This window comes from Pecten maximus, chromosome 7 (genome assembly GCF_902652985.1).
Source record: "Pecten maximus chromosome 7, xPecMax1.1, whole genome shotgun sequence".
Classification (NCBI taxonomy): Eukaryota; Metazoa; Mollusca; class Bivalvia; order Pectinida; family Pectinidae; genus Pecten; species Pecten maximus.
The window spans coordinates 36,040,921-36,066,749 of record NC_047021.1 but is presented as its reverse complement, the minus strand read 5'-3'; the positions used below and the strand labels follow the sequence as shown (position 1 = coordinate 36,066,749).

Sequence of the window (25,829 nt, the reverse complement as noted above, 5' to 3'; positions counted from 1 at the left end):
CTTGAAAACTTTAATAATCATGTATTAATTAAAACAAGTTTTTAGAGATGCAGATTTGCGACAAAAGAAGAACAGTTTTACGATCGGCATCAGTGTTTCGTGGAATATATCCTTACAAGACATGACATTTGACATGTCTTTTGCTCGTTGATATCCTGTGTTGCTTGCATCATGAATTACAATATCATCTTTTGTCCTTAATCTTTATTTCGACATAAATGTTAGTATAATGGAGTTTATCGATATTTACACATCTCTCTAAACCTATTTTTAAACGCAAAACAGATATAGGGACATAGCATGGCACATTATCAAGTCGATTGCCCTAGTAGTACACTGAGAAAATTCGATAATAAAACTCAACGAACATGCAATTTGCTAAAATCAATAGGAATACGATGATTTTGCCTCAACAATGATGTCCAACAGTGTCCATTATACTCATTAAACAAGCAGAAATGTACAGAACACAGACCAATCTTCGAAAAATACCACCAATGCTATAATGAAGCAACGGTCTTTTGAAATGTCAAATACCATGCTTATTTGTTTAATCATAGACGAATAAGAAAAAGGGGCAATTACTCCTTCCAGCTGTCAATTTCATGTCTATCATTTAGATATTGCAGACGTTATATCTGGTTATGGAAATGATGGCACGTTCCATTGGAAGAATCCGTCTGTCTCCCGTAGACCAGTCTGTTGTTACGTACTTGCATAATCATGTAACTGTATTGAAATTATTTACCAAGGGAAGAGGATGGTGTTGTCCTTGTCACGGGTATGGTTATCATACAGCCTATAAAACGTAAAACCATTGTTCAATCATTACTATCTATTTCTTTTCTAAGAAATTCTTCACAGATACCCAGTACATGTATGTTATATCAGCGTTTTCCTATTGTTATATAAACAAAAGACATATCCTGTAAATTCACTTATGTGTGCATGTCTTGACAAAGTCTGTTTATTGATGACCGAGGTGTCTTGTTTATGATTGGATAAAATCTGCTTTCATTGTACTCAATGCCAGCATAGAAGAGCTACAGTTGAGTGTAGACTAAAGGTTACACCCAAGTGCACTCCGAGTGCACTCCATTTGGACTTGGAGTGCACTCCGTTTGGACTCCAGGTAAACTTGGAGTGCACTCCAAGTGGACTCCGAGTCTACCTGGAGTCCTATAAGACACCATGCCTATACCCCAGTTCTATAATCAGACTACATGTGTATATCATATATACATGTATTAATACTTTGATGCTTTTAATATAATTTACATATAAATAAATAGATTTTTACAAATTACTTTTGTTCTCTTAATATTACTATTAACATTTGTTAATCTACTCGGAATATTTATTTTATTGTTAATACATGGTAATAATGCCTACATGTTAAATTTATATTTATTAAGATCCATAAAAGACGGTTAAACAATTTATGCTATAATCAGGTTTCTATGAAAGTTAAATTAATTGCTTATTATTTCATATTTTATTAAGATGTAAGTGAATTGTATTTCATTCTGTTAAGGAATTGAAAATTATTTAATTAGAATATTTATTACTGTACATATATCATGACTTTAACGGAAGTTTAGATAATGTGTCTATATTATGTTATTGATTATTCAAAATATTTAAAGTTTACAGTATTTAATGAATTATGTGTTTTTTTAATAAGACATTCTCTACATATATGTACTCAGTTCAGGCCAGTAATTATAAAATAAACATAATCATTTTAGTTTATATAGGTTATATTATATTTAAATGTATCATTAGAAAAATATACATTTACAACTGTACATATTTATGAGCATTACCTGGTTAAATTAATGTTCTTACATAATGTAAACACAAGTATGTAGTTCTGGACTACCCATAATGAATGACAGTATCTGTTTAATTGCTATTATTATTGGTCATGCATGACTAACTCTGGCCTGACACACCTGAGACCTGTGCCAGGTGAGTTTTAGGAGCCAGCTACAGGTACTGTCCTGGGTTCACAGAAATACCTATGTCAATTTTGTCACTGTTAGCCATGGCTTCAAATGATGAAGCTTTGCAATGCAGGGTGTGTTATAACCTCAGGCCAATTAACAGAACAGTAAGATTATCTCCTGACTTGAAGGAAAGGATTGTAGCTCTCCATCTGAGAGGCCTTAATCAGACCAAAATTACATGTATAAATGAAATACCAGTGTAATTAAGGTCGAAGTGTAACGATAAGCTGTAAAACCATTAACAAATTGGTTAACAGGTTTAAGAAGACCAACTCTATTGAATTGAAGTCATTCTATACTGAAATTAGAAAGTAAAAATAAGCTGTTTCTTATTACATTGTAACCTGTCTAAACCGTTAGTCATAGGGACCAAACGTATTGGCCGGTTTATGCAGGTGTCCGGTATGTAGAGGTACAATGTTGAATGATATAAGTTCAGAAAAAATTAATGCAAATCAAATTAAGAAATGATGCAGTTCTTATCTTGTTATATTCAAAAATATAAAGACATTGCTTTAAAAAATTAATTGTAAAGAAAGAGATTAAAGTAAAAAAAAAAAAAAAAAAATCAGTGTAATTCCAAATGGTATAATGAATGTAAATTCACCATTTCCCAAAACCAACCTATAGCCTTATACCCGTAATTAGTACACATTGTTCTCGTCCTTGGAAATAAGATTATAGAGCCTGAGGTACAATTTGCCTCAGGGCAGTTGGACACGGCAACCTATGTACCATTTATTTACCTGTAAAACTGACCTATTGGAACTACATCGTTTTCTATTCCCATTCAGTCAATATTTATCATGATATGTGTCACTCATACATTTTATGTAACAGATACAGGTCATGAATGTACAATGGTTGTTCAAGCCAATTATAAAATCATAAATTTAAATGTTCAAACTTAAAAAAAAAAATGACATAAGGCCAGCTGCAGTTTTTGAAATATTAAAAACAGTAGTACTTCGAGTACAAGATATTTCCAGTACACAATCAAACTCTACATTTTGAGAGACCACAAACAGCTTGCCAAATATGTTTTGTTTATTACCAATTTCTATTAATTTACGTGGCTTGTTAAAACTCTTCAAATCAAAGGAATGCTATCATGCATTTTTCAACGAAGTGCCAGATCTATTAATTTTATATAAAGTTTACTAATAGAAAAAATCTATTATATTAGATATTGTTAGTTAACCAACTAAAAATGAACCAACAAAATAATAAGATGATATATACAAAGATAAAACAGTAACACATATCTTATTGTTACATGTTTAAGGAGTCAAAATGTATAAGAGTATACATATATTTATAAACATTATGTATATATATGTACTTGGTTACAGGTACATGTGATACATGTGGACCCAGGTAGGATTGGGGCCTGATAGGACTCCAGGTAAACTTGGAGTGCACTCCGAGTGCACTCCAAGTTTACCTGGAGTCCAAACGGAGTGCACTCCAAGTCCAAACGGAGTGCACTCGGAGTGCACTTTGTGTAACCTTTAGTCTACACTCAACTGTACGTCGCTTTTTATTCACAGCGGCTGTTTAAAAAAAAACCCGGAGATTTAAATGAAAAAGAGCAAAGGATGAATTAAATTTATCACACAGCTGATTTCAAAGTCTGTTAAATTGATAGGACTAAATCTACTTCTATCTCTGATTAAGCCCTTTCACTTTTCCGTACTATTCCTTTCTTCACCTATATCTGCAGAGATTGACAATGACTTGATATGACGTGTCTTCTTTTACCCAGGGTATATTTTTTGATCTCCTTCCTCTCCATTTCTGTTACATCATTTCAAAACAATAGGGTACAACAGTCATTTTAATATAACCATAACTTGAATTTACAAAGTATTATTTGTCCCGCGGCTTTAGTGATTTTATTGATATAAAGTCATTCAAATAAATAAAATACTCGGTTGCCTTACTTTTAATGAAAGACACCAGTATCATTGTATTTTGGTTAATAAACCTATGCATGGAATATAGGTTGACTATATTGATATCTATTCAACACTAAACTAACTATGAATGCAAATGACTGATTCAAAGTATTGAGTATACCAAACTCTTTAATCATCATTAAAAAACGTTGCTTAAGATATATAGATATTTGAACAGATCAATAACTAAGAAAAACACGTTTCAATGAAGATGTGTATTCCAGACACCCATATGAAAAAAGTGGCCATGATATGACTCTCAGTAGAGTCCAAGATTAAATAAATTGATTTATTGTCATATGATAACCTTCATTAGAAACATCCTCTAAGTGTTATTATCGTACCCACTTTCGAGTGATGTACAGACGATATCCGTCACTTGGTTTGACTTACACTTTAAATCTATAGGGTTCGTCTCTCGGGTTCTTCTATAGATAACAAGTTCGTCAGGTAATTGAACTTCAAGGTATTCCCTGAAACCAGATATCCTTTCCTCTAAGAAAAACATCTTATTCACTGTGATTTTCTGTCTTTTCAGATATTTGTATCGCTCAGCGATTGTCTATTTCCCGTGATTCCACAGACGATGACTTCGATACCACAGTGATGAAACTAATTGGAATGACCGAGCCAAAGCCGTAGTAATGTTCGTCAACGAAGACAATTCCAAGCGTCTCCTTCAGGCGTTAATGCGCTCAAACCGATCCGAAACTTTGTGGTTTTTAGCTAGTGATAGCTGGGGCGCCAAGGTACATCCGGTTTTTGGACAAGAAGTTGCCGCAGTTGACGCTGTTACTATCCTACCTAAGCGACATGTTATCAAAGGTATCGATATGATTTCCTCGTTGCTTTTATTTAATTAATAACTATGTTTTACATGTTTATCAAGAAAAATAGTTTCATTATAATGTTATTCAAATATGATATCACCTCATTGATTTCCTTCGCATTTCTCATACTACTTCAGATTTATGTGATGATGTTTTACATAAATTAATGCGTATCTGTATACCTTTCACATAATGTATCAACGATAACATATGAATTAAGTTTAGTTGCTTTAGAACAACCCAGAACAGATTAACTAGTTTTTTTCGCAGATTGCCGATGGTCTTTCTTCTCTGTTAATTATAGAAATCCTTTTGAAAATAACAAAAAATATTTGTGCGGCAAATATCTAAAATACCTGTGTGTTTTTTAGTTATTATTCGTTATCAATCGTATGACTTATAACTCATTACAACTTACGTTCCCAGTAGCTCACTCCTCTGGAAAGATATCGTGCTAAAGTTTGATTATCAGTTTAACCTACATGTGAGTCTATCACACAAGTGGTATATTTTGTATAACATTGCAGTTAACACACATTTTCTGACTTTTTGGTGAAGATATGACGTCATTGATTATATAGCCCGTGCGGTTGTTTAATTTCAAGAACAGTTTTACATACCATCTCCTCGAATCTCAATTTTTCGCTTGGGTTACTAGAATTCTCTGCAGCCCTTTTCTGGAACACTTTTTTTATTTAAATTTCCGATGCAAAGGATAACCATAAAACCTTATTTACACAAACATTATCTTGATCATAGAATAAACGAATCGAACGAATTAAAAACAACTTTACATCAGCAAGTAAAGTTGTTGAAACATATTCTAGGAAATTAATGCAAACAGACTCTGATATACAGTTAATAAAACAGGTCAAAACGCAGAATTATTTAACGATAATTGACAATTTGAAAGGACAATTTGATAATTGGTGTATTTATAACCTGACACCGGCAGCATATTTCATAAAAAGAGTATGCATACACATGTAAACAATAATACATATGTAGTCATTGATATCTTGATTTTTTTTCAGAGTTCGACGAATATTTCTTGAACCTTTCACCAGAACACAGCTCCAAGAATCCGTGGTTCGCAGAATACTGGGAGACGATTTTTAATTGTAGCGTCAGTCGCAATTCAAAAGCGAGGAAACGGTGTTCAGGTACGCATACCTTATTTTAGTATTTAACAGCAACAACGTATATGAGGAAAATTCACAATTACGTAATGAAAAAAAATTCTGACTAGACATACTATAATCATATTCTGATTAAATTGTTTTTCATTAATTCCCTGTGGTACAATGCACTAGCAATCAAGTCAAATATTCAGGCTGTTCAAAAATCAAGGCCAAATCTGCAGACAATTTTACTACAAGGAATTACAGCAAAAAAAAACCAGAAAATTGTTTTTCCAAACAATTCAAGAGCCTAATAAAATTAGACTGGAGTATACAGTACACCATAGAGCAAATTCAGTTATTTCTTCGTCAACTACAAACTTTGATTATGATATCAAATGCTTATAAAACATGGTATCACTATACTTCTTGTATTTCGCAATAGCAGTTACGACTACTTCCGGTGTCAGAGGTTATAGATTATAGCAGCGTGCTGATTAGTACCAGGCTAAGCACCCCAGAATGACGAATCAATAGCATAATACATTTGTTTCTCGGCATACACTGATTATGTGGTGTTTTAATTCAAATTACGATTGTAATGTCATAATTGACCAAATACATCTCATTTTAAGGTTTTAGCGTTGGTACTGCGATTGTGTTCCTAGCGCTGAGAATGAAGTGTAATTAATAATGTTTGTGTCCAGCGATATGCAAAAGCGAAAGACATTTACCATACTGAGTTATATACATTAAACTAAATTATAAGAACATTATTCAAGGGCTTTTCATTCGTTTGATACACTAGGAGGCTGATTGCATATTCATTTGTATGTATACAAAACACGATTTGACAAAATGCAGGTAATGCACTTTTTTTTACAAGTACAATATAGATGAACATGGAAAGCTAATTTGTATGGAGGAGATTTGTTCTGTGTTTTACTTAGGAACAGCCTGGCTCAGATGATGAAAAATGAGGCTGCAATTGATCAAGGCCATGCAAGATATACTGAAATTATTTACATTTCAAAGATATGTGTAAAGATAAGTTTGCAATGTGACCGATACTCTATATCGTAAGGTCATAATGTGACTGTTGCACGAATTGCAAGTTATGTGTACGATTGTAGACAGCGTTCACATTAATTGTTTTACAAAATAAAGTACGAGGGCATCTGCATTCTTACATGGAAGAGTACATGTAACTCTGCACTGTTATGTGATAAACATGTACATAACACTGTTGTTTTCAGCAAAGTGAACATTTGCAGCTTTAGACAATCTTGTTTGGTGAACGCAATAATATAGTAAACATGATTTAAATGGCCACCTGTATTTCATATCCAATAGTATCATTATGTTTGTATTGACACATGAACTACTGGGCGATCTGTAATTTTATAGGAAAGGAGAACCTAAGAAGCCTGAGTGTCGGATACGAGCAGGAAGGCCTAGTGCAATTTGTTATTGACTCTGTGTACGCTCTGGCCCACGCTTTACACGACTTACTGGCAGACAAATGCAAAGGGCAGTACAAAAACTGTAACCTATCAGGAAAGGAAATTCTCGCATACATCAGAAATGTGACTTTTCCAGGTGAGCTAAGTCGTGTTTCCTCCTTTAATAATGCCTTTCTCACTTTGATGAAAATGTAACTGGCTAGTACAGGTTTGATTGGAACAAGAATAGATTCTGCCTCTACGACTGGAATAGAAATAAGTAATGTCTTAATAAAGTGGATTAAGGTAAATAAAAGAAGGGGAAAAAATAGAGGTTACACAACGAGTGGTTGTTAGATATGGCACTGATTTCACTCGTTTTGTCTTCACATGATACAAGCGAGTGCATTTTGTTACTTAAAAAACAGCTAACAAGAGTAAAATGAATATACTATCCAACAACCACAAGTCTGTTAACATGTTTCTGTCACAATAATATAAGCCGGCATCGGCGGGATGTTGACCTAGTGTGAATACCTCAGGTGATTGTAGACATATAATAAGGCATTGTGATATTATCATGAATATGTTAAAAGTCATTAATTAAAATTCAAAGAAATGATCTTGGTAAATCATTTATCATTTTCAAATTGATTAAATCAGGACCAAGTACAATGTATATGGGAACTCAAGGGTAGTTCGATGTCTTTCGAACTTAAATGTTTTCAGTTCTTAATCAATAAAATAAACAATCCCAATCTATATGCGCGAATGTATGGTGCGCGGAGCAATCGGCTTCCCGCCAAAAACGTCGACATTATTTTGAAAAGAATCTTGATTTTCCTTACATCACCGACGGTTTTTATTTTTACCCCCGATCGAAATCAGAATCATCGAGGGAATCATTGTCAGACAAATCGCTACATTAATCAGCAATATTTTGCAACGGGTGGTAAGAATGTAAAAGTTTCCTTTACTGTGATTTATCTCGTTTCATTAGCAGCCTATGTATTACGCCACAATCTGGACAGGAGGGGGAGTCACGTCGAAGCGATTAATGATGACGTAAACAAAAGATCGCGTGGCACAATGCACACGAAAAAAAGTAGTTCGAGTCAAAATACCAACCAATCAGAAGACCGTTCGATCATATACTACTAGTGGTACATGTATACCGATACATTTATCCTGTAATCAGCACGGCTACACAATGGTCTTAATGCGGAATAACGCGTATTAAAACATACGATACTTTATATAATTCTAAGTTACGCCTGATGATAAGTGCGGTCACATGTTGATTGCAGATCAAGCGAGGATAGGCAACAACAGCTATTCTATTTGAAAACCCTAGCTGTCAACTAAATATACCGTCGTAGTGTACCATTGTCGTGACTGGTAATGATCCGCTTTGATCATTATGTTTATGGTAACAAGACCAGAATCCATCATTAGTCATTTATGGCAAAACAACACTAGCTATGAATCCTTTGAAGATTACCCACAGGGTTAAGTTTTGTTCTAGATAAATCAAATTTCTAAATCTTTGTTAGATTTTGTTATACCGGATAAGACGTACCATACTGTTCTGGACTTGTATATGATACGTTTGTAGTATGTACAACTACCGGAGTAATTACACCGGCATTAAACAAGGAAGTTCCGTAGTTAGGATTTTCCTGTACGTCAGCAACACGGATGGTAGGAAAAACAGCTTGGTTCATCTCGAACCCAGATATGATTAACATTGTGAGTTTCTATAGGTACTGTAAACAAAGTTGTCTTTCGTTGTCCCTATTTTTCTATATCGAAGCTTAATATAAAATAATCTCTTTTTAACCAAGGAATGATTACAAAATGATTATAATATTTCGGAAAATGTCCGATATGCCATATTGTCTATTGTGCAATGCACAACCTTGATTCGACCTAGATACATGATCTATGAATGGATGATGTTTTTGATGAAGGAGAAATTATTTTATTTTTAAGAAGACATGGTTTTAATTTCATATTACGTTTTTAATGTCATTCATGCAAATCTGTATTTTTTCTGTATGTTGCCTCCGTTATGTCGAGTTTTGAGTTAGACATAAATTGTGTCATTACGTCAGTAATCTATGTTGTTTTTGTAAATAGTTGTCGTTTATGAATGTCTGTGTGTGTTTTTTTTATCATTAGCGATTACCCGGTAACAAATACATATACACAGCGCTCACACCGACATATCTTGAATATAAATCACTCTATTATTTTCCCTTGAGAGCTCGTTTAAAAGTAAAAACAAAATATTTTTCGGATTGTTTAATGTGTATTTATGAATATTTAATGTTTACATATGCATATTTCTTATTTACGTCGTACGAAAGCATATATGTTTAGACTCTTTGTTTTGAGTACGTATGTATGTAACTCATTAATAAATTCATTATCACCAGGTATCAGCGGAGACACTGTCCGTTTTAACGAGAAAGGGGATGGTCTTGGAAAGTACGATATTTACCAGTACCAGGCACGGGATGACGGAAGATACGAGTATGTTTTGATTGGAGACTGGACTGACAGGTACACGCATATAGCTTATATAATCGATATGCTTAAGTAATGTCCTATGTAATGCTTAGATCTATATTACCTACATGTCAAAACACAAAAAGCATTTGCTGAGGCTGTTATCGTTCGGAAATATCTGAAAGCCTTTTTGAAAAATGAGTTAAGGAAGGTATGGATGTTACGCAACAGTACAATAGGCAAATATGTTTTGGTCTGATAAGTACAGTTAAAAAGCAAACTGTCTCTCAAAATAAACGGGAAAGCATGTTAGCCCGTACATGCCTGTTTAAGAGCATGCTTTGACCCTGTGGAGACACAGCGTCATATATTAGAGCATTCTTGGAAATTGCGGAGACACTTTGTCACTCCTTCGATCAATTTCCACACTTTCATTCACTATACATCATTACTGAATGGTATTTAAATATGAAACAATTATGTATTGAAGTTTTATTCATTTATTAAGCATGATATTTCTTTCAACGACACTTTAATTCAAACTTGCCATTCAAATAGATATTATGAGAATACTTTAACACCCGACAGTTTTGATAAAAAGACAATCGTCCAATAGATTATACAAGCACTTGGATTAAAAATAAATATAAATAAATAGATCTGAATTATCATTGTTATATATTATATGTAATATACACAGTTTAATTATCACTTGTTATTGATAATAAAGCGTATTACTAGTATAAATCACGTTCTTTTTCAATTACCTAATGAATGTGTTTGTATATGTATATAGGATCACAAAAGAGTTTCCATTTAATATCAAATGCGTATGAGAATTTTTTAATTTGCAACCATTTGCAACTTTGAGAGTTTCCTAAAATCTCATATGAAATGAAAATATATTTAAGACACTTTTCTATAACATGGCTCCTGACGTTAAACACTTGATCAAAAAGGATGCTGCCATTTTGTTGCGCCATAACATGACGCCACAATCGATTTCTAACTGATACAGCCACTGTGAAACACACTAGGGTATATTATATACAATGTTACATGGACGAATTTACTGTATAACTGGTGGTTATTTGATATCAATTTTAAAACGTACTTGATTAAGTCATAAGTTTATATAGATTCCGTTATGTATTAAAAGAAATTTTGATTTTGATCATCACAAATTCCAGTCTAGTTTTAAAGATCACCTGAGCGAAGCTCAATGATCTTTTCAAATATGTCGATGTCCGCCGTCGTTCATCTTTTATCAATGCTTTCATATTTTCGACTTCTCAAAATTTCCTGAGCCAGTTTTAACCGCAGAAATATTTCCTGACATCAACCAAAATTGTAAATTAAATAATCCCTGCCAAAGGCGGAGACTAAAAGGGTCAAATTTATTGACATTTCAAAAATATTTTGTTGTATTCCATACAACATATATAAAATATATTCTTAACTGACTTAGGCTAACGTATGTGGTAGCAGTTTGGTGGTTTAAAATATTGACCCTTAATAACCACAGGGAATAAGGGGCAGGGCCATAAGGGGTCAAAATGTCTGATATCAATAATCTGGTATCAAATACACTTGATGGAAGGAACGCTGCTTTATCGAAATTGTAAAATTCATGGGCCATCTTTTTCATGTTTCACTCTGAGGAGGAAATGAGTTATCTTTTATATAGGCACTGTTTAAAATTACATTATAAATACATTAAGGTAGTTTCAGGTTTAAAACTCAGCTGATCGATAAGGCCAAATGGCCTCTTGTTTACCGTTTTGCCCTTACAATCACTGATGCGTCCCTGAAGGACAAAACAGTTGTGATGCAGTAAGTATTTTACAATTTTGCATGTTTTCCTGCAGCCGTTCCAAAACATGTATAAAATGTCTCATTCGTTTGTCAAATCAAAGCCTTAGGGTCGTGGTATACTCGTGCTTGTTAATCATAGTGTTTTGAAAAGAAGTCCACTGAATGACATAGGAAGACAATGCTTTCACTCGTAGACTGTCCGGCCCTTGAACTTACGACATGTAAAATATGTATTATGTTGATATTTCCCCTTCTATCAATACTAATTTATAATGACGTCTGCTGACTTTCGTCGTGTCTGTACCTGGCTATTGACATACGTGTAAAGTCAATATATAGTTGATTAAGGTATGGCCAGAATAGCGGATTTTTAAGCTGTACTAATTTATTGCCTCCCCAGTTAATCAGTCTTGCCGACAAGCTTATAACAAAAAGGAAATCAATATTCCTGTTCACAAATGTTTTCTACACTAGGCAATTATTAGTTTTCGTCATTAAGATTATCTGCCAGACATGTTGCGTCCGTAACAGGGACGTTTTAGATATACTACCTTATTGAGTTATGAAGCTAATTAATTTTTATCATTGTTTGGTCAGTTGGTGGTCAGTTGGTTTACCTTATTCTCAAATAAGGGTCATTTGTAAACAATTCAGTAGGTTGGAGCTGTCACGATCACACACAGTTTAATATTTAACAGTTCTCAGACATATCAAATCAATACTAGCGATGCTTCAAATAAATAGTTTTGATGACTTAGTCAAATATTATTGAAGCTTCAGGTAACTTGAATAAACTAATTAGGCCTGTTTTTAGATTTAGCGTTTTTCATTCGTATCCAGAAATAAGTCTACCCCCAGATAATTTTAAATATACTATTGTATTTTATGAAAAATTAGGATGCAGGATTCTTATAAAAATGTACGTTTACGACACCATATACCTATTAAAATGTACTACAGGAATTATGTAATATTTCTAAAAAAATGTGAGTAAATTACGACATTCAGGAAAATGTATTTCTTCTACAATAATAGTTCATGTAAAAAGCGGGCAATTTGCTCTGCGTGATTGGTCCCCCAGAAAGGTAGAATATATATTAGAGATCAAAAGATAGGCAATACGCGATGTTTAAACCATCTTACATCCTATGGTTTAAATCGACTATAAGTGTGTCGCATTTGAAGATGAATATTGACCTCTGATCTTCCAAAGCATGCAATAGACCCCCATAATAGTGGTGAAATTAGAATATTTCTCTAGTATGCTTATCAACTTTGTGACAACATCTATACCAAAATTTGTATGTGTTGTTTTGATTGACATATGCATATCATGGAAAGTGTCAAGAAGAGAATTGCATTTTGAAAAAATATATATCAATTTGAAAATTATGCTATAAAATACACACGACAGAAACAATTACATTCTGAAAATGAATATTCTACGCTGATCAATTTCCAAGATAAGTATTGGTCATCGGCACGAGGAGTCTGGCCATCTATGAGAACAATATTAGCTGCTCTGAATAGAAAATATCCATTCATATGTTCTATTTGCCGCTTCTGACACTCTGACAGTAATAGATCCATGGCGATGAACAGCTGTCATACTTTGGTTAGCTTATGATGTAGAGCTACGGAAGCTCTGCTATGTTTGTTCCAACCCGAGAGGAGAATAGAAGCATCAACCGTGTCTGTATATACCGTGGGAGTAACGATCAAGGCATGACCAATCTAATTCACACACATTAGCATACATTTGAATGATAACTAAAATCAACAAAGAAACACTGCAAGCTTATTATTGAATCGAAAATCTGAAACGTGGAGATAATTGTATAAGGAAGCAATTGTTGATATATTAGGTAAACATTGGCCAGTACTATCGGATTTGAAGTATAACTCACCCGAGGAGTGTCCCGTCCATTAATACTGTAAACGTGGTTATTTTCGCGGGGGTTTCTTTCGCGATATCGATAGTAAACTATACGTGCGAGGGATAATTTTCGCGATTGACCCACCTTCGTTTGTATTTCCAGTTTATTCAAATTAATATGAAAATAATACACGCAAGGGAATTTTTCGCGATCAAAAGGGATCCGCGTAATTAACATAAATTTCCCCCTCACGTAAATTTCCACGTATACAGTACGGTGTCGGTTTACTTTATTCTGGCTTTTCTGTCGAGTGTGTTCTACTCGCACTTTCTTAACTTAATTATCATTTCTGGGGATTTGCACTATGGTACCGTATTCAAGTATTTTTACAATCATACAAGCCTCAACACATCTGCGACCAAGACCAGATGGCATTGACTATCAACAATGACATATCTGCAGTCACCAAATTGTTCTCTTTGTTTGCGGGCTGATGTTTATATCCCTATTTCGTTATCTATCATGTTTATAAATCGTACATAAACACATTGTAAAAGAATCGTAAGATTTGTTACATATAAAGGCATTGATATTTCCTTTACTAGGTTTGTTATGATTTGAGAAAAATAAAAACGAAAACGTGAAATAAGTAACACTGGAAGCTCAATCTGAACACATTAAATATTTTATTGGAGTTTACTTCAGACCAGATTTCGTTTTGAAATGCCAACTTTTATGTGTCTGTAAAATTTGTGATGTTAGAGTGAAAGTGTCTTTTAGGCGATGTCGTGTAAGGTTTTCACTGGTAATTGCTGCTGACAGAACGCGTTATAAAGCATGATACATTAACCGATATACGTGTACATTAGATTTTATAATGGCTGAAAAAGGCATAGATTGGTTGATGGTACAAATAAAACTGGCAAGAATTGGAAGAGAAATATATATCCTTGCTCCTACGTAAAGCAACAAATGTATCTGATTTTCCATTGCTTTCTTCTACTGATCTGTATTTCATGACATATGCACCAGAGAAAGTAGACCTGTTTGTTTTTCTTGTTTTCTGTAGGCAAATAAATGTATTGTATCCATATCCACTCTTAATTCTTTTTTTTCATTCGTGTTTATGTGGAACATGTAGTCTGAAAAAAGGCAGCCGCAATTCTCCTAAAACATGTTAAACAATTAAATATATTAATGAATTACTCTTTAATGCAATCATTTGTCAATGTTATTATATCTCTGTCATATTGCAGGTTTGATTGTTAGTAAACTTGGGTTGGGTGGGAAATGGCAAAACAAATGAGTAATAAAAAAGAAGTACTAAGATCGGTTGGTTTTTTTAAGAGAAATACATAGACCTTTCATTTTTTTTAAACTCCACAATATTTTGGATGACAATGGACAAGTACTTTTTTCTGTGTCCTCGAATTTGTCTCTCTCTCTCTCTCTCTCTCTCTCTCTCTCTCTCTCTCTCTCTCTCTCTCTATTCGGATCATATAGGTCATTCCTAAATAATCGGATTATATAGCCAATCCATCAACCTAAACACGTTAATCATATCTCCACGAAAGCGCCAGTATATCAGAGTTAAGAAATTCAGCTAGCGTAGACACTCGATGCAGCTAGTTATCTTAAACGTGGAGATTAATTTTGTTGATCTTCGTTAAACGTCTGTATCCTTTCAATATATCTAATTTTCATGTGGACTCCAAGCACTAGCAGTGTATTCCCAATTAGGTCGAACTAGCCCTTTGCAAAATGTAACAGCACATCAAATGGGTTACAACTTTTGCACGGAATTGACGATTTCTATATCAACGTAACCGTGACACCAATTGTTGAATACATGTTATCGGCCAGGAGCTATGCTCGTCGTCGGCTCTTCCGACCTCATATTGTGTCCATATAATAATGTCTAATGAAAATTCCCGTTCCAGGAAAGCCCTGATATATACCAAACACCTATAATATGCTCCTACACTAATATTCCCAGTATGAAATTTCATATTACACAATGCTCGTTTCTTGGATTTAATTGATTTTGCGTTACCCAAAGATATGGTTATCATACACCAGGTTCGCTTGTAAATACTAATTTGTTTTAGACTTTTAATTTTTATCATGGATAATTACTATTTTGAGCTCATTTTTCTGATGAAGGTTAGTTTAAAATCCCACTGATTGTTATTAAAAAAAAACATAATAGTGACAGCAACAAGTATTGTCAAGCAAATCATCTCTAAACATAGCTCACTGCAACAAACACTTCCAAGTTTTTCCTCAACCCCGCTAGGCGTTTTACAACGACTGTCGTTATGTTCTAACTGTATATAATTCCTATATTTTATTTTGTAGTTTACGGCTCAACACCAGCCTCATCAAATGGAGTAAGGAAACAGGCGACATTCCTACATCAGTGTGCAGCGATCCGTGTCCATTCGGCTCCACAAAACTAGAAAAGGGCGAGAGTTGTTGTTGGGCATGCATTCAATGTGCGGACAACGAATATCTCGAGGATGAATTTACTTGTACCGAATGTGCGGAGGGATATCATCCAAATGTGAATAAAACAACATGTGTTCCACTTCCGGTGTTGCATCTCGAATGGGACAGTCTATGGGTGATACTGCCTATTGTGTTTTCGAGCTTTGGAATCGTGTGCACAATCCTGGTTGTTGCTGTGTTCATCCGCTACAACTCCACGCCTGTTATAATGGCGTCTGGACGGGAGCTGTGCTATGTCCTTCTCATAGGGATCTCAATGGCTTATGGAACCTCCTTGATCATGCTGATTCGACCTTCAATAATACTGTGCACACTTCGGAGGCTAGGATTAGGGGTGTCGCTGTGTCTTATATACGCCGCCATGTTGACCAAAACAAATCGGATATATCGGATTTTTAACAATGGAATTAAAGCCATGGTCAAACGACCATCTTATACTAGCCCTAGGTCACAGATTTTTATATGTATGAGCATGGTATCGGTACAGATTGTAGGAGGTTTGACGTGGCTTGGCTTTGAAAAACCAGCCACTACGTACGATTTTCAGCAAAGTACTTTCTTAGTGCTCAAATGCCGAGCCAGCCAAATCGCCATCATCGTATCTCTGATGTACAACATTCTATTAATCATCATCTGTACTGTATACGGGATTAAAACACGCAAGATTCCGCAAAATTATAACGAGGCCAAGTGTATAGCATTCACTATGTACAGCACGTGCATTGTCTGGCTTGCCTTCATTCCAATTTACTTTGGAGCGAGTAGTGACTTCAAGGTAGGCATAGCGCATATGTATTCGGAATGTGTTAGATAGTATCCAAGTAATGCAAAATGTCAAAAGGGGGCAATTTTGAAAACTTATTGTAAATATTATTTTTTTCCTCTTTATCTCATTTTATGATATAATTGAGAAGAAAAGTCCGTGAAAGTGAAACTAAAACTGCGAATATCGCACTTTGAAACGACCAACCCTTGCAGTATTCACAGGGTCTGATATCAATGAAATCTTCCCAAATCTGATATGACTGTAATCATAGATTATAAATAAAAAATATGTGACATTGCGGTATAGATATATGTAACCACATTAAATTTTGATTTTCCCCCAGTTCCCACATAGTTATTATGATTAAGAAATATTGAAAACATTATCATCATTTTTTTCTTATCAGATACCATCGTTCGAACCAAATCGAATGCAAATTAAACATTTAACAACACTAAGGGCAAAGTGAGGAAATCTTTTCTATTTTATCGATTGACACTGTAAGGTCTAGGAAACTTACAATTTTACTTTAAAATTAATCGCTAAAAGCTTGGAGAGAACAATTACATATTTCGAAATTATTCGAACACACGTCTGTCCGCACTGTCTGCCCTGGTTGATGTACAAATATAACTCACTTATCATGAAAATAAGATTTATTGTCGTTTTGGGCGAAATGCTCGCTGCCACTTATTTCTTATATATATCTTTGTAAAAGATAAATTGGTTTCGGATACAAAATGCCACACATTTATCATATTGCCACTTCGAGCTACGAAATATGTCAAGATATGTTTTCATCTAAATGTTAAATGCCTAAAACATGTACTGTTTAATCAGTTTAGGTGTGCTCTGTGAAAGCCTAATGCTAGCAAATGTACATATGCTGTCATGAGATATTGATTGGTATCTAAAACGTTATGATAACTCACATTGGAATGATTTATTATATAAATCTACACATCATTATAATAGGATATTTTAAAGCTGATCAATCAAATGTGTTTCTCTTTTACAAGATAATTGTGATACAATAGGTGTATGCTTTTTAACAATGGAAGTTGACAACACCAGACGAACCGTTTTTTGGCAGATCGTTAATGTTTTCTAAAATGCCAGCTATTAGATTTGGGCAAAGAATCAGATATGTGATACCATTATATACGCATATATCACGTTAGTTAAGTTCTAAGGGATTCTATTGCTGTCAAATTATATCGAAAACAATAGTCTTTTTTAACTCGTAGATATTCATGTCTTCGATCATTGCGTATCCCTTTCGGTTTATATTAATTTCTTAAAAAAGCAATTCGATATTAATCTAACTCCTTTAATTTGCACATAGTTATAACGAATTCGATATATGATACTTCAGATCAGCAGGCGCACGTGCTTGTCACGCTGGTGCGATTATATCAACATATCTTTAATAAACAATGTTATAACAAGAGCTTGCTTAAGTAAGACAGATTTAGTTTCTGTTAATGAAACATTGATAAAGTATTCAAACGAATCTTCGTTGCGTTTCAGTAAGCTTTTTGACATTTTTTTATTATTATTATTCATTCCAGATTATCTAGAGTAGAATGTCACAGCACGTGTACATCACGATATGACGTTTTCTGTTGCAATTATTTTCGTTTCGTTTTCAGATTGAAAAAACCTAACTTTGAAGCATTTACAAATGCCCTGTAGAAAGTTCGTTATCCCTCCGAGTATGATCCTAACTCCAGTATACTGCAGGTTGACCAGTACATGCGTATATAGTCGTATACATCAATTGTAGTATAAAACCCTAATTGTCTCCTTAAGATACACACTATTGAGAGTCAGAACGTGGCACGATCACTTTCACAAAAGGATTGTAATGAACCTCGTATATTCGTTGTTTATCTGAAGATTGATATGAAAGCAACATTAAAACCATACTTACATGTACTTCCTATTCAGTTCAATTGGCGTAGTAAATCCGAAAACAACTAAGAGTTTCTTAATTTTGTCTGATAATTTGAGTAGTTTAAGACCTCTATATTTATAGATTTGTACTTGAAAGTAGCAATGAAAAACTTTTTGAAAAACTCTTTGAAATTGCTGGTGAAAATAAAGGAGTCACGAAATTATCTGGTCGGTCACAAAAACGTTGTCAAAAAGGAAAATTTCCGCAAAACAGCAAAATATGGTAATATTGTTTGGAATTTCAAAATGTGGTTGTTCATTTGTCAAAAAACGCTCTGACATCAATTGCGGGAGGGATTTAGAGATATTTTGATTGCACTTATTACACCTATAGAATGTAGTAAAAATGTAGTTTTCTTTTAAATAGTTTCTTGTTGACCTAAACTATCGGTGACATTTTTCAATGTGATTATTGTGAAGGAGTTTGCCTTATACACTTAGAAAGGTTCATGACAAATTATCATGTCGAATTAATCGAAGGTGAAGAATTGAAATGAATTGTTTTGGTAGATAAGGGCTAAGGCATTGGACCCCTACCAAAGGTTACAAAGTGTGCCATACCCCAAAGGTCCGATCCCTCATCCCGTAAACTGCCTACAGCATGCTAATTCACTTAAAGTTCTAAGAAAAAGATGACTTTTGACTTGTTAATTCCGTCACATTTTATGTTTTCTCCCTTGTCACCAATTATCGATGACTATTGCATGCGAAGCGCTACCAAATGACGTTTCGTAATTTCACTTCTTTTTAACACGAAATAAGAGATAGAGAAATTACTGTGTGGCTTTTATTCTAGTGAGTTTGTTTTATTTCAGGGATTACAACATTAAATGGTTTCCCATGGAAATAAATACTCAACCTGGTAGCCTTACTGACTAGGTTAAAACCAAATAAATACACATGCCTTCCAAATTTGGTTTCCATTCTCATGCAAACGGGAAAAATCAAAAATAAGATATAGGAGCAAAACAATGTCCCCCTGAACGAATGTTTACCAGGCTAAAATAATATAATTCCCATCTTTTGTTAGGTCCGAAAGCCATAAACCAACATTATACTTTTTTACAAGTGTATTTCGTTGTGTATTTTTGTCCTCGGAAATAAAACAAAGAAAGGAAGACAATTTAAGTATAGTTCCCTGTGGCAAATAATCAATAGCTTTGTAGATTTACGTTATGAAAATCATAATTACTAGCCTATGAAAGGAGAAACACTAGAATTGAGACAAACATACATGCTTTCATCATAGTTATAGTTGATCCAAAAAGCGAGTCGGATAAATTTGATTTCATGATGGATTCTTTCCTAAAAAAGGGAGACAAACAAGTGTTTGTAAGAATCTTATCTTCTTCAAATGAGACAAAATGAGAAACATCCGAAAAGATGAATGTATGCATCAATTCTCATTCATAAAAGATGAAACAATAGGAAAACCAAAAGAACAGCAATTTTGATTGCCTCGTTTCTGTTTGTTTCGTTTGAAATGTAAATGATTAGAAATAAACCTTTTCTATTGATTTTGGCCATCACGACCGATCAGAACATTAAACTATAATGGTTCATTTCCCGAAGCGACAAATACGAATGAGGATGTACACATTTAATGAAGAATAAACGTGGGAAGTAAAACATGTTGCAAGTTATACTGAAAGCTATTTCCGGAATGCTAGGGTTTTGGTCCAGCAGGACCGCAATTAATATGAGGCTGAGTATTACAACGTATCCGGTTTGTTGATAAAACATTACACATACCATCTCACTTCGTGTTACTCTCACTCTCCTTATTCCGTACGGGAAAGAGCAAAAATTCAATTATATATTGATATCGAGTAATGATGTATTTAAAGTCGATTTTCAATTCACCACAAACATCAGTACACATCATTTCATGACAAGCTCTTGTGTTGTGTATGTCAACGAGGAGGCTTTTTAACGTAGGCTTATGTTTTACGATGTGAACACCTCTGATAAGGCCAGCAAGAAATGAGGCGCATTGATTCACGCGTAGACATTTCCGCCTGAGTAGTCACTATGTAAAAGGACGCACCATAATTACCACATATATTCATAGAATCGCGGAATGTCGTCAGGTTTTCTCAAGGGTCTATTAACTTTAACAAATAGCAACTTAATTTCCAATATTGGCAATGTTTCTAGATATTGTGATTGAGCTAAGGACCTAATCATAAATGAATCGAGCTTTCGATTCGCGTGTTATGGAAGAGATAATTCCTTGTCTGCTATATTCTGCTTAGGCTATAACTAAAACTTCTAAAAATACAACCCAATACACAATTAATTACTATAAATATTTATTAAAATAATGTATAACTAGCATAACGGCAAATTTTAGCAACTATATTTCTGTTCGATAATAGAAAATTAAAAAAAGTGTGAACACGTCACATTAATATGAAATACTAAAAAAAATCACCACCTGAAAGAAAGTATATAGTCATGACATTTTATGTAATTGATTGAAAAAATGTGACTTAAGAAATTAAAATTGACAATAAGAATCCATATTCAATAAAGTTTATGCAGTACATTATGAGCGTACATTTGCATATCATCACATCTAAACGGAAATGATCGCCTCTCTCAATACTTTTTGTGGAATAAGATGTTCAGAAATATTTCCTTTTGGTGATACTTCAATATCAATACTTTATTTGGTTTTATGATAATCTTATAATTAATAAAGCATGTTTATTTTTTTTTATTGCAGATTGAAGTTACCTCACTCTGTATGTGTGTTAGTATCAGTGCTACTGTCGCACTGGTGTGCTTGTTTGCACCCAAAATGTACATAGTGCTGCTACAACCTCATAAGAATGTCCGTAAGGGGGCGTCATGTGCCAGCAACAAACCTTCGCTCTCGTCACGCCCTTGTTATGGTCGCCAAAATTCCTTCGGAAGCTTTCCACTTCCACTTCCGAATGGCGGTATGTTTACCAACCCAGTTCCGGTGGCTCCTCCAAACACTCAAATGACCCAGACAACATTTAATGACGTTTTCAACGACAGCTTCGATGATTTATCATGTGATGAAATAACAGCGATGAATAACAATGAAGAGCAGCAGATGGAAGCAGATATATAAGTTAATATCACCCGATATAATCACGTGCTCTCTGAGTATCGCAAATATCTTCTTTGGAATTCCATTTGCCTATAGTTCCGGTATTGTATGTTTGCATTTATTCATTAGGGGATATGCTTTTATATACAATATAATTAAATCTCAGTAAAATTTTACATTGTGTAAAGAAGTCTTCGCAAATTTTATATTTGACATAACAATGGGTTATAAGTTTAAAGAAAACATTTATACTCTGTTATATATTTTTGTTATTTAAGATGCTAGGCGTTACAGTGACACTTTGAGATATATTGAGTAGAACCTGAACGTAGATTTTAATGGCTGAGCAAACCTATGTTGACGTTTTTCTCGGGTTACCTCAAAGTGTCACTGTCACCGTTGTCATTATCTTGAAAATGCCTTTATGGTTTGACAACTGATTTTATTTCATGAACAGGAACATCTAGAATTGCGTATTTTATATCTACCATGCAAAGCCTGCATACGATGACAACGCGAGCATCGATACCTGATTTTGTGACCAAAGATTGGTAGATTTTGATAAGATTTTGATTGTTAGCAGTTATATCATAAAGCAAGCGTGCTTTGAATTTGTCAACGATTGACAATGACGATATTTCATTTATAAGGCTTGGAGAGACGTTTCTATTTGTTTATTTCTTAACGCGAATGGTGCATATTCTCATTTTTTTTCAAAAATGTGTCATTTTTGTGTCGTTTAAGATTAAGAAGGATGAATTATTTTCATTACTGCTTCTACAATCTTATACATTGCATATCAAATGTTCACACCATTCCATATGGCGCATATTGTTTCCAATAATCTGGCGTGTCTCATGTATGTGTTGAATCATGTCGCAAATGTGCAAAACGTAGTATTTGAATTACTAATGGACGTGCAATGCGGTGCCACGTAACAATAGTGTCGTGACAATAGCATTTGTTAATAACTTCCCCACGTTCACTCTGTCGTCATGGTATGATTTACGTGACCCCATTTACCTAATATCAGTAAGATATATTTCGTTAGCGAGACTAGGTACATTTTGATATATATTTTGTATTAGGTTTGGGTTATGAAGTGAAAAAGGTGTATGCGGAATGTAATGGTTTTTTTTGTCTTTTTTATGTTGAAACAATGACTTTCATCAATATGTTTGCATGTCAAACATCGTTAAATTAGAGGTGTTTTACGATCATTTTCACGTTGTTATAATCTTGATTTTCACCTTAAAACAATGATATATATAATATACTACTATCATCTAGTCGTATGCCATATGTACTCTTCATTTTGCTAGGGATTGATCACAGATGGGATCTAGTTGTAGAATATGATATAAGAATATGTATGAAATGTAACTATGTATGCAGTTGAACGAATACTACCCAGCATCGTTGTTTGGAAAGCGAGTGGTGTTCAGTTGATAAAATTCCTTACAGTATACTTGACTCAACGTTGTGTGCATGATTAGTTTTCGCTGGATTCAAGAATTTTCTATTTTTGTTATAATGATGAAATACAAGACGTGTTTATAAATTCTTCCTATTTATATTTCTGTTGGGATGACATATTGCATTTTCTGATCATTAAAACAACTTTTATCATGAAAATTATCATGAAACGTATACTACATACTTATCTTAGTGAACTTCTGTAAACATAAATTCAGTGTTGTGAAGCATTATTTATGTAATATATGTTTTTGTACAATATCTTTATGTATCCTATGACGTCATTTCCATTATGGCGTCATATATTGTCATTAATTGGCCTAATTGTTTAATCAACTCGCCATGTTCATGATCCTCTACAATGTATTAAATGTATGTGTATTTATGATTACACGAATTCAAATGATTTCATTTCGAACTCAATTAAAGGAATGTGAATTACACGTTTCTTTTCAGCATGTAAATACAATTGTATATTATTACTTATATGGTGTATGTAATAGTTATTCAGCTTTATAATATGTGCACCTCTGCGATTGTTCACTATGCTATGTAACAGAGTATACATATATGGTAGTGGCTTGTCTCAGATGTTCTTTTTCGTATGTTTTATATTTCAGACTAAGACCTGCCTTCAATGAAGCTGTTCAGTGTAGCTTTCGTCATTGAACGCCTTTTTATAAGCACATGGTTTATCCAAAGACATACGCACATATATAAAATCATGTATGGATGCTAAAATGTCATGATAATTGGAAGCATACAATCTAAATCATATTTTAGAGATAAAACTGTAGATGAAATATCTTTCATTATCATTGCTAGCTTAAAAACATCACCCAATGCGTTCATATATTTTAAAACAGTATGGATATACGTGATGATGAATACCTTATTATAGTTGACTTCCATTTGTACGTTCATTATTATATACCATATCGATATTAATACTCCATTCTGCGAACGAGATTGTTACCATATTCATATCCTTTTGAAATAATATGTTGTTCTTTTACAAGTGTATGGTATTACAATTTATTTTTTATTTTTTTTTTTTTTTTTTTTTATTTTTATTTTTTTTGTTATGCTAAAGATTAATAATTACGAGAATCCGAATCATCTTAATATAAAATTTTGCTAAAAAATATCCATTCGAACAATCTAAAACAAAAAAAATCAAATATATACGGTTCAGTCACAACAATGCCTTCCATCAATAATGCCAAAAAACCTATTTCAAACGATATCAAGTTGTATGTACAGCTATGTAGAAACCTAAATTATAACTTCTGTTTTTAAATACAACTACTCGATCAATAGGGCTATAACATAACAAGTAAAATTAACCTATGACGTCAATTCCGTTCCATGCCGTAACAGTTCCAGTGCACTTGAGATGGTTTTCATGACAAAATGAATACCCGTCGCTTTATGTTTTTGTTGTTGCTTTGTTTCCGTCAATTGACCTTTGCCTGTCTTTTTTATCTATCTTATGTCCTGTACTATTCTGAAAGCGGCTAAGTGAACTCTCGTGAAACCTCCTATAATGGTACCGATTTCCGGTTGGTTCGCTTGTAACATTAAGGACTAAGTGCACGAGCTACTCTCCCCCTGTTCATTAGATAAATGGAGGTCGAGTTTTTTAATGTCTGAAATAGCGGTAGTTCACGATAACAAAATCTCAATCTTCTCTATACGAACTTCTGGATATATATATTGGCTTTAAAATATCAATTCCTAATGTACTGGACACTTCCATGTCCTCTAATGTAGCAGTTATGGCTATTTAGTACAATTACTGACAACTCGGCATGTAAGCTGTGTGAAGATTAGTGTTTTAGGGGACTTTGATAAGATTTTTCTATCTGTTGACAACATGTGTCTTATCATGCAATCCTTAATGATTCAAAAGGTTGTTCCTTTTCCCTCAGTTTGGGAGCTCTTCGTTTTGTAATAGTTTCTGACCAATACACGTCTTTTTCGTAAAGAATGATTGATCTATCCTTATTTAGTTATTGAAATTAGAGAAGTTTGTTCAAAATGGTAAACTTATCCTCAGAATAGAAACACTAAGGCAGAAGAAATCAGTACGGCTTCGAGATTTGTATAACGTAGCGGAACCATGTCTACAAAATAATGTGTAAAACGTCCCTTGTTACATCCGAAGGAACTAAGTTTAACATAAATATGTCAATACATCTTTGCTACTGAGCCTGCTGCCCAATTACTAAGCATTTGGTTATTGGAGTTGTGTAACTGTATTATTCACTATTGGAATTACAACTTTCGAACAAACCATAATAAAGACGTGTTACGAAACAAACGAAAAAGGCATCATAGAAAGAAATAATGGTACATTATCACTATCCATACTCTACGGTGCATTTATAAAGTATATAAGCTTCTATTGCACCTACTTTTAAAGGAATATAAAATCAAATCAGGCAAGGTATGATAGGAATGAAATGCATATTTAAA

General features: G+C 33.8%; 1 protein-coding gene across 1 annotated transcript in view; it reads left to right on the top strand.

Annotated features, from left to right (window-relative positions):
* Nucleotides 1-24,320, top strand: part of LOC117330722 (metabotropic glutamate receptor 8-like) — a 121,464-nt gene extending 97,144 nt beyond the window's left edge. Inside the window, 7 exon segments of the mRNA XM_033889174.1 lie at nucleotides 4,506-4,583; nucleotides 4,586-4,792; nucleotides 5,832-5,960; nucleotides 7,326-7,517; nucleotides 9,799-9,925; nucleotides 15,922-16,846; nucleotides 21,522-24,320. Of these exon segments, the coding sequence (XP_033745065.1) occupies nucleotides 4,506-4,583; nucleotides 4,586-4,792; nucleotides 5,832-5,960; nucleotides 7,326-7,517; nucleotides 9,799-9,925; nucleotides 15,922-16,846; nucleotides 21,522-21,896 (2,033 nt within the window). The 3' untranslated portion in view covers nucleotides 21,897-24,320.
* The last annotated feature ends 1,509 nt before the right edge of the window (nucleotides 24,321-25,829 follow it).